This window comes from Neolamprologus multifasciatus, chromosome 6 (genome assembly GCF_963576455.1).
Source record: "Neolamprologus multifasciatus chromosome 6, fNeoMul1.2, whole genome shotgun sequence".
Classification (NCBI taxonomy): domain Eukaryota; kingdom Metazoa; phylum Chordata; class Actinopteri; order Cichliformes; family Cichlidae; genus Neolamprologus; species Neolamprologus multifasciatus.
Genome location: NC_140444.1, coordinates 21,622,897 through 21,633,431, shown reverse-complemented (window position 1 = coordinate 21,633,431; position 10,535 = coordinate 21,622,897). Strand labels below are relative to the sequence as shown.

Here is a 10,535-nt window from a genome sequence, read left to right as displayed (position 1 = left end):
TGGCTATATTTTATCATGTCATCTCAACAAGAATAATTTAATTTCTTCAATTTCATGCAGAGCCTACATGATTTAAGTATGTTCACCACAGAGCCATAGAGAGAAATGTTCAAATTGTAAGTTAGACTCTTCTAAATGTAACAACCACCCAATTTCATTGTTTTGAGTGTAATATAAACCAGGTGTCTACCTTTTTAAATTTCTCATGTACAATATTTTTTTAGTATTAGCAATGTTGGTGTTTTTTCTCTCTCTCCTTGATCTCAGATGAAGGTATGGGCAGATCATCTATGGACTGGCCTTGTATCTACCCATGGTCATTAACTCACCTGCCTGGCCACTCTCCACCAAGCTGTCCCAGCTGCTTCTAGATTCCAGCTTGATCGCCTTCAGTTCCTTTCCCAGCTTCTTGCCCTCTGCTCTTAAGTAAGTGCACTCTAACAAATTACTCCAAGGCTCTGCTTCCCTGTTACCTTGGCCAGTCAACATTAACTGTGCTTTTCTTTTCTGCAGCCATAGTGTTGCAGATTGTTTTGCAGGACTTTGATAAATCAAGGAAAGCTCCTATGACACACTTGTGTTAATCACTTTAACTAATTTTAAGAATGTAATTTACTTGAGCCACAAAGCAGAGACAGACTAATGGAATAAACAAAGTGTTTCGCATATCCGTGTTAAAATGAAAATGTAAGTATTAAAAAGAAAACACTTAAACACAGAAAACACAGAGAGGCATTATTTGAAAAATGTATTGATAGCAATGTTGAATATTATTATACAGGAAAAAAAACAACTGCACGTAAAATAATCACATCGTGAAGCCTCTGCCTTTGTAAATGGAGGGACAGTAACTGCGTGTATATGTAAGCGTGTAAAACCTGCAGATAGTCAGATTAACAGTATTTTGTCTCTATCTGCCATTCTGCAATTCATCTCATGTAAACAATAACATGCACACAGCATGACGTGAAAAAAGGCACATACCTTTGACGTTGCGTGACGAACTCTGTATTCCTCGTCCACACGTAAACGCAAAAAAGGAGTTTTAAAAAAATCTCAGTTTTTGGTGATTGGAAATGCCGTTTACGTGTGGACGAAACAGCTGCGTTTTCAAAAATACCCGTGTAGGTGCGGACGTAGCGTAAAAGAGTTAGTAGTTTATTTTATTACTACCTGTAATTTATTGCAGATTACTTGTATTTGCTTAATTGTTTACTAAATGTTTGAGGTGTGAAATAAACCGCAATGGAGCAAAATATGGGTGTGTGTGGTTGGAGGATGTGTGCACGCGGGGGGGCACGAACATTTTTCTTGTAAAACAAAGGGGGGCCCAGCAAAAAAAGTTTGGGAACCACTGCCTCAGGGCTAAGGCACAGCTTTTACTTTGAAGGTAAATATTTTCTGTTTCTGGTTTGACTCCCATTCTTCACAGTTTTGCGACCAGTCAGTGGTTAGTTAGCACGTGTTTGCAGACAAGATGGCATCTAGCATGCAAACTACAGGCGACCATGGCCATCTGCTAGTGACTGAAGTAATTGTTGTAACAGTCTTCACAGCATCCTCTTTGTGATTGATTTCACCTTCAACTGGTCAGATAGTATACATTTTTCCTTGATGACTGAAGGCTGAATGGGTGGCTGGATAATTAAATAAACGGTTAAGGCTACAGATATATTTATACATATGTGTACAATTCAATCTTGTCCTTCCCCCTTTTCTGATTATTCCCTTGTCACTGAAAAAATCACCTTTACATTTCTAATCATGCTTTAAGGCTCTCGGTGGCTCTGCCCATTTCCCAGTTTGTGAAACAGATTTCACAGAACACAGCACATGACCTTTTTAAATTACAAGCGAAAAAATCACAAAGTCTGGAAGCAATCTATGTAAAGGCAAACTTTAAGATCCATATCTAATACAATAATGGCAATACCTGCATACTTTTTCAAATGGAGGTTATCTAGTTGACTATTTTATGGGCTTTTATTTTATGGCTTGCTTTGATTACCTTATGTTACCTTTAGCTTATGTTTTTGGTAGCATGTGTGCGTCCATGTGTGCATATCAATATTCTGTCTGTAAACACGATAGCTCGAAAAGTTTTGAATGAATTCTGATAAAACGTTGTAGGAGTGTAGAGTGGGGTCATGTAAACAATCCATTAAAATTTGTCTTACGTCCACCAGGGTCTTCAAGGTCAGCTTAATGATTTATTGGTTCAAAACTGACAAAAAGTCGTACAACTTAAAAACAATGATTTTTACAAATGTGGTGTGTATTGTATTCATACAGAAAATACTGTATAAAGATTTAAAATACCATGTCACATTTGACCTCTGACCTCATCTTCATTGTCAGTAGACTGATCTGAAGGTCAAAGCCATGATAATGCTATTTAAAACAACGTTTCTTAATGCTGTTGTTTGTACTGACAACATGTAGGCATATAGAGAATAATTTATGGGGATTCTAAATATCACGTTACTTTGGATCTCTGACTTCTTCTTCAAGGTCAAACTTTTTCTAAGCTTTAAAACTATGTTTAAAATTTTGCCAACTTTGTTTGTGTTTGCAGCCTTTAGGAAACAATTTTGGCATGTGGGTGTTCTAAATATCACATTATAGTTTGCATCCAAATATCATTGTACATTTGACCCTTTGATCCCACTGTTAAATTTCACATTGGGCTTTCTTCCAAGATGAAGTTAAAATGTGTTATATCTTTTAAGAAAGTATCGTCAAGTCAACGAGAGTGAGTCAACTGGTTGGTGAGAATATATGTTATAGTATAATCAGGGATGGGAATTGATAAGAATTTAGCAATTCCGATTCAATTGTGGATATCAATTATCGATTTGATTCCCTATAAATACCCTTATTGATTCTCATTGACACTTTGAGAGTCACCACCATCTCTGAGCAGCATATCAAAGGCATTATATTCATGTAAATTAATTACATGCTGCATGGTCGAATGGTTGTGCATGTTGGAGATATTTCCCCTTGTTGTGATCAGTGTTATTCAAAAAAGTAATTATTGCGCATATTACACAGAACACTTTTCTGAGAAGTAATGCAGTACATTACTTACCTACCATAGAACCAAGTCCGCCAGAGCTTATATTATAATTTTACATGCTGCAGTGCCATTTTTGGGAGCATTTCAAGTTGCTATACATCAATACAACCATTATAGCCCAAATTTTAATAATATGTATGCATTAAGTGCATAGTAATTACATAAATTGCAAAAAGGTGCAATAAATTACAAAAAAATTGGAAATCGTTTTTGTTTTTTTAACATATATTTCTAGTTAGAGAAATTTAAGAGGCTTATCCCTCAAAGCTGTAAATAGAAAAAAGTTGCACAAAATAGTTTCCCACCACAGGAAATTTATTTTGAGTGTCTTCATAGTTTTATTTTTGAAATACACCAATTTTTATATACTGCAGGAAAAACGAAAAATAAATAAATATTATAATGCAAATTTGCAAAAAAACAGCATATGCATCAAAATAAACTGCATCCAGCAGTGCAATTTGACTCCTAAGCATTCCAGAAACGACACAGAAAGTCATAAAGTCAAACATAACTTTTAAAAACACCAGTATAGGCTTACAAGGCCCTGATGGTAAAAAACTACATTTCCGCAAAAATGAGGTCACTTCCGGTTTTGGGCAGCTCATGGCGGACATGCGATAGTTCGTGCTGACAGCGTAGTAAGTGTCATGTCTGTCATTTCCTGTATTTGCCTTCACCAGACAAGACCCCTGTACTGCAGGATTAACCTTAGTGTCCCAGTCCTGGACAGATTCTTCAATAATGAGGACACCAGGCCTGATTTCCGCCTCAGCAGGGAGTCCGTGACAGCGCTGATGAATCTACTTAACCAGGATCGGAAACGTGGTTGGGGTGCCCTGATCGAGGCCCTTATATTCCTTTTCTGGCTGGCAAGTGGAGCAGCCTACAGGGTTGTGTTCAGGGTGTTTGCAATACCCCGTTCCACTGTTCACCGCATCATGCACAGGGTCACAGAGGAGGAGGTGGCCACTCGCCATCAGGTCATCCACCTCCCTCAGACCCCAGAAGACCTAGATGCCATGTCCAATGGGTTTGCACAGCTGGCAGGACACAGGGCCTTTGTGAAAGCTGCTGGTGGAATTGACTTCTGCCATGTCCACATCAAGCCCCCCAGCGGCCCTGATGGTCAGTGCTACAGGAGCAGGAAGTTGTTCCCGTCTATAGTCCTGCAGGCGGTATGTGACCTTCAGGGCCGCTTTGTTCATACACATGTGGGCTGGCCGGGATCAGTGCATGACTCCAGGGTCCTCCGCCACAGCCCACTGTACCGACAGGCCCGTTACCTTCCCCCAGGGCATTTCATCCTTGCAGATGGAGGGTACCCATGTCTCCAACATCCACTCCTCCTCATCACCCCCTACAAGAGGCCAGTCCATGGTGTGGGAGCTTCAACGCACATCATTCCAGGACATGCTCTGTCATAGAGCGTGCTTTTGGAATGATGAAGACGAGGTTCCGTTTCATCTTTCTGCAAGCGCTGGAGGTGCACCACACCTTCGTGCCATATGTACGTCACTCTAATACAATCATCATTGTTGTTTGTCGAATTATAATGGCAACTGTAGTGTATAATCTGGCATGTACACTGTACTTACAAGATAAAACATCTGTTGCAGCATGTGCCGTTCTGCATAACATCTGCATCGGTGCTGGTGACATTGTGGCCCCAGATGAGGAGCCCAAGGATGATGCCCAAGATGAGTGGGAGACTGGTGTGGAGGCAGTCAGTGGTGCACACTGGCGGGACCAGCTATCTGCTGAGATGTCTATCCTGGAGGAGGTACCCCCAGATCACGATTGTCATCAGGCAGGTATCCCTTAGTGGTGCATCTTCAAAGTGCTGGAATTTCACGTGACATATCTGTATTAACATGCTTGTTGGCACCATGTCGTTTCTGCATCGTTATGATTACATTCTAGTGACATGGCAGCCGTCAGTTTCACCAGCCCTGCAGACCCTGGTGGAAGATGATGCGGTGGATAGTTGGAATGAGCATGTCAGAGCAACATCTGGGGACGCCCATGTGGGATGCTCCACTCAGTACCTGGCTACGCAAACCAGGGGTCTCACCTGTGGCACCTCCTTCATCTCTCTGGTCCTGGTCCAGCGGATGCAGCAGCACTGCCCAAGACTCCCTGCTCAGCCAAATGCCAGGTCTGGTTAACAATGCCTGTGCATACTGGGACATTCAGGTTGCAAATACAGTTGGGATGTTCTGAATGTTTTATTTACATAACTGAAATCATCTTGTTTGTACAAAACAAAGGTTGGGATGCCAGCATAAATAAAGTGCAACTATGTACATTAGCTGTCTGTGAACACGACTCAATCCTTTTTCTGCTCCACTAGCTTCTCAAGGACACCTATCAGCCTGTCCATCCTCTCGACTCTCCGTTCCTCCATTTGATGTTGCTGTGCCATGTCCTCTTTTATTAGAGCAATGAGTTCATCCTTGCCGTCCCTCCTCCTTTTCGCCACTCGTGCCTCCAGCAGCTCCTCATCCTCCTGCTCCTCCTGGTGAGGAAGTGGGTTGCCCACTACTGCACTGGGCCCTGGGGTGTCCTCCTGGAAGGAGGAAATTAGGACAGGAGGCCTGGTAGAGGGCCTCTGTCCTAGCACCTCATCCATGGCATCAAACCAGGGCCATGTTGCGGCAGTGGGCTTCCCACTTGCACCCTCGCCTGTCGCTGGATACTTGCACTCCTGAGGGCAGAGTACATCACAAGTGGCAGTTGGCAAAAACAGCAACAGTGCTGGTTTACATAGATGACTTTGCAGTATTCCGTGTGGAGATACATCTGTCACCACCACTGTACATACTTTGTATTTTCTCTTTAGGTTCTCCCATTTGCGTTTGGCCTGCACAGGGGAGATTTTCCCCACCAGGTCCATCTTCTCCACGATTGCTCTGACAGACAAAATATGATAGCACATGTAAATCAGGTTATTCCCTGAATGGCATCCACAGCAGAATGTACTAGATTGGGACCACAGGGCAGACAGTTCACTGTCCCTTGTGCCTCAATGATTGTAAACCTCATACTGTTGCTGTACCTCCAACCCACTGTGGCTGAGTGTTTTGCACCTGTGAACAGGTACTCATTGTCGCGGCGGAGTTGGATGAGTTCTGCCATCTGCTCCTTGGTCCCTGAAATGCAGCAGGACATTGGATTACATTCCCTACCATCTTGCACTTCTGTTTTATCAGTTCCCTGTTTGCCGTATGTTCAGCATATTCAGCTGTGTGGGACATACAAACTGCAAAGTGAGGCAAAACGATTTCTTGTGGGACAGGGGCAGCACCGACTAAGGCAAAACATTAACTTTTTCAGGCCCTAGGTCTGGGTCAGGTGGTTCTCTGTCATATTTGACATGGCAGGTGTGATAACCTTTGCAAATATGTGATGTGCTGCGGACGCAGATATTTGGTGTGTACACAGCTACATTTCTGCCTGGTATATGTTGACATTTCTGTTTGTGGCCCACAAAGGGTAATATTGGTAAAATTGATTACAATTGTAGTGGTGATACTTCTATTTACACTGCCTTCTGTCTGGTAAATGATTCACAGATTTGCAGGACTGTGCATTTACGGTCACATGGGTCCAACAGGTGTCACAAGATTAGGGATGGGTATCGTTTAGGTTTTATCTGATACCAGTACCAAACCGGTACTTTTGAAACGGTGCTGGTGCTTAAACAGTGCTCAAAACAGGGCTTAAAGAATGGAGAGCACACACTTTGTCCAAAAACCTTTCATGTTTAGGGGGGTTTTTTTTGTAAAAAGATAACAATGTTAGCCTTTTCTGCAGCTATAGAGCACATATGGTATCACTCTTGGCTGGAAGCAGTGCTTAATCAATGGAAAAAACAGCTGCTGCCATCATCATCCGTAATCATTTCTGCTACACTGGCAGGGCTAGGGGCCAGGACTCTCCTCTTCGGGTTCTTGGGGGATGTTGCTAACTCCGGGTCCAATAACAGGCACCACAGCCGCAGTAGATGTGCACGGTGTGAGGTCTCGCAGCAAACTATGAAATACTGTGCATTTCTCGGCTTTTAAAAAAATGCTATGCGTCGCCAGGTGTCATCATCAGATTCAAGGTGTTACCTCTTTTGCACAGTATCACCTTAAAGCACTTGTTGCAGGCTGCTGAGTTTGCATCTTTTGCTGTGAAGTACAGCCAGACTTTTTATTCTGTAGCTCTGCGCTAAAAGAACGTACGTACCTGGGCCCGCCTACTATTCTTGGAATGCCATTATGGCACCGGATACCGGTACCCAGCCCTACACAAGATTCACCTTGACATTTACTATTCAACTTCCATTGACTTTTACATCTTGGCATTTGTTTCGCTCCTTCACACATATCTTACATTTTAAGGTGTAGCTGTCCTCCGCCGCCATTTCAACCTCCTCCGCAGCTGATGTTTTCATTACGCACTGACCTGGCTGCATCGCGCTATGCATTGTGGGCTATATGGGACCACAAAGCGTACATTTGGAGTACACTTCGGACTGCACTGTGACGTAATAGGTCTCAAAATGCGTACTCTGAAGCGTGCGGTCACTGGATTGGAACACAGCCATGCTGTGAGATGACAGCACTGATAGCAATAGATAAATATTTGAAAAAAAAAAGTAGTCAATCTGACCTGGGTCCTGGAGAAAATTCCGACCCTAGCATGATAAGTGGTCAGAAGAACCCAAAAATGGTATAAGGGGCACAAACTGAGCCAATTCCACTATCCCTGGTGCGTGGGGAAATGAAGGCTGCAGCCTGACTGCTCAACTGGTTTTTACCAGTTGAAGTTCAGCAGCGACTGCCTTCACCACAAATGACAGTTCACTTTATCGCTGGGCTGGGGTCAGCATTTACTTAGCTTTAACATAACTCTGGGTTCTTGGCTAGCTCATGCGTTAGCATGCTGTCTGTGCAGGCGCTTGTGAAGAGCCGAAGTTGTGTTAACAGTATAATGAAATTGTATCTGTTCTGGAGCAGTCTCTACTTTACCATCGCACTCTCATCGTTTTATTTTATTAAAAGTAATGGCCATATCCATGCTGTAGACTGTGACACTATGTTCCTCCTCCGACACACGAACTGAAATCAGCTGACCATAGTGAGAGTGCAAGAACCGATAAGCGGGATTGATAGGCAGGCAGACTAATAATACCAAGGAGTTGGACTACTGAGAACCAGTTCTCTACAAGAACTGGTTCTTGATTCCAATCCCTAAGTATAATATATAATAACCTCAAGTTATTCATGTCCAGTTATATACAAACAGTTCATTTTATCCATTACTTACACCCTATTTGCACAATTAAAGTAAAAATCTGTCATGCTACCTGTATCTGATTTTTCAGATAAACGCCTACTTCTTAAAGTACGTTTAAAAAAAACAAGAAAACAAAATGAATATATAGAAAATAAAGTACTAGTCCCTTGAAAGTAAATACTGACCAGAGAGTGAGCTGCCTTTGGAGGAGGTTTATGCTCTTGGAGTGCTTCTTGTTCCAAAATTGCTCTTAAAAACTCAAAAGAATGGGATTAGTATAGCTAATGTTGTATCTGCATTTCTCACTGCAGCACATGAAGACACGAGACAAAAGCTAATTGAATATGTTTTTGGTACTGAAATGAATTTGTGCCAAGCAGTGACAAGACCTATTGTTAAAATAAAAGATGAATATCTGTGCACCACACATATACAAGCAATGTCTCCAATAATATATTCATGCAACTTCTGGGATGATTTTTGTTCTTCAGAACTCCCCCAGCAAAGGTTATCCTTTGTGTTTAGCAGCATAAGTTACATTACATTTAAGTGAAAACATGATCAGAGTTTCTAAAATTTATAATATCGGTTAATTCTTGAGATATAGGAACAATGATGTTACAATTCCTATAATTGGAATTGTAACATTATTCCTTTGCTATATTTAACAATAGTTTTTCAGTAGAAAATTATATTATACATTTTTTTTCTTTGTTTCATGTTTTTTCTTAGGCCATATCATGTTGAAATGAGCTTGAACTGGAAGAACCTAACTGGCAACACCAACAAAGGTCTACACAGCCTTTTAGCCGGTGGGAGGGAAGCGCATCATCAGCAGACATCTATTTGAAAGACTAAATGTAGTGATGGTATATTTTCTCACATGAAATAAGGGTATGCCACAAGCCCTCTGTTTGATTTCAAGATGTGTTCAGCTGCACTGCACACATTGTTTTCAATCGAGTTAGCACTTCAAAATAGATTCAATCAATTAATGTGACATTGTTGCAGACTGGCAGTCAAATGGAAACATTAAATCATCTTTCCAAGTATTCTGGCGGTAATATACACCCCCGCAGAGAGCGACCATTTGCTTGCAGAGAGTGATGCAGATTGATGCCACAAAACATTCTAATTGCCTAATGAACCTTTTTCAAACAGCAGAACTGTTTTGAGCTGTGGAACCCCTGAAGATGTGCCCAAAGTCAAATTTAAAGAAGCCATGGAAAAAATTAGTCATTTGTATCCTAAGTACTAGCTGACACATTTTTCATAGACATTCTTCATAAAAATAAACATGCTGTAATTGATAGCAGAAATGGGCAAAATTATTGCATTGTGCACGACAACTTATTGTACCATGAATGTCAAATGAGCCCAAATTTACAAATTAGGTTTACTACACTGGAAATACTTTTGTGCAGTTCATGATATGTTAAGCTGTAGACTATATATATATATATGTGTGTGTGTGTATGTATGTATATATATATATATATATATATATATATATATATATATATATATATATATATACACCAAACTAATATATATTGGTATATATTAGTTTTAAAGCCCACACTTTGCCACAGATGGTAGTGTATCAGGGCTGCACTTGCATTGCATAAGCACTCAAAAGTTTCTAGTACTTACCATGTTAACCTTTGCCTGCAGTATTACTGTTACTTACTGAAGAATACATGCTGTTTTTATAAGATGTTACTACAGATCAAAAGTTTTGAATGCTCATGTTAATTTCTTTCTTTTTTTACAGAACCCTTCTGTGTCATGTCATCAGTGTCTTCTATTGAACATTCTTCTAAAGATAACTATTTAAGAAAACATGATTTACCTTGCAGCTTTATTGAAATGCAGCTTGCAGCTATCAAAATACTGTTTTTCTCAATCAGCACATGATGTAAAGTAGCAGATTTAAGAGTTGAGTCCTAAATCTATCTGAAAAAAAAAACAGTTCTCTTAATGTCACATATTATAAATTGGATAGGGCTGTCTTTAATTATTTAATAATTAATTTAATTAAATTATGAATGAAAATGAATTCATTATTTAAATAATTACTTACACACAGCTACACACAGGAAACATACACTGCCAAGCCAAGCACTTCTAGCTCCACTAGAAAACAAGCAGTTATTGTCAAACCTCCTCC

At 40.7% G+C, this 10,535-nt stretch overlaps 1 protein-coding gene across 1 annotated transcript; it reads right to left on the bottom strand.

The window, feature by feature from the left end:
* Nucleotides 1-4,481: 4,481 nt before the first annotated feature.
* LOC146516933 (uncharacterized) lies at nucleotides 4,482-8,930 on the bottom strand. Its single transcript, XM_085163705.1, has one exon. The coding sequence runs from the start codon at nucleotides 6,015-6,017 to the stop codon at nucleotides 5,409-5,411; it is 609 nt and encodes a 202-aa protein (XP_085019831.1). The 5' UTR covers nucleotides 6,018-8,930; the 3' UTR covers nucleotides 4,482-5,408.
* Nucleotides 8,931-10,535: the final 1,605 nt, after the last annotated feature.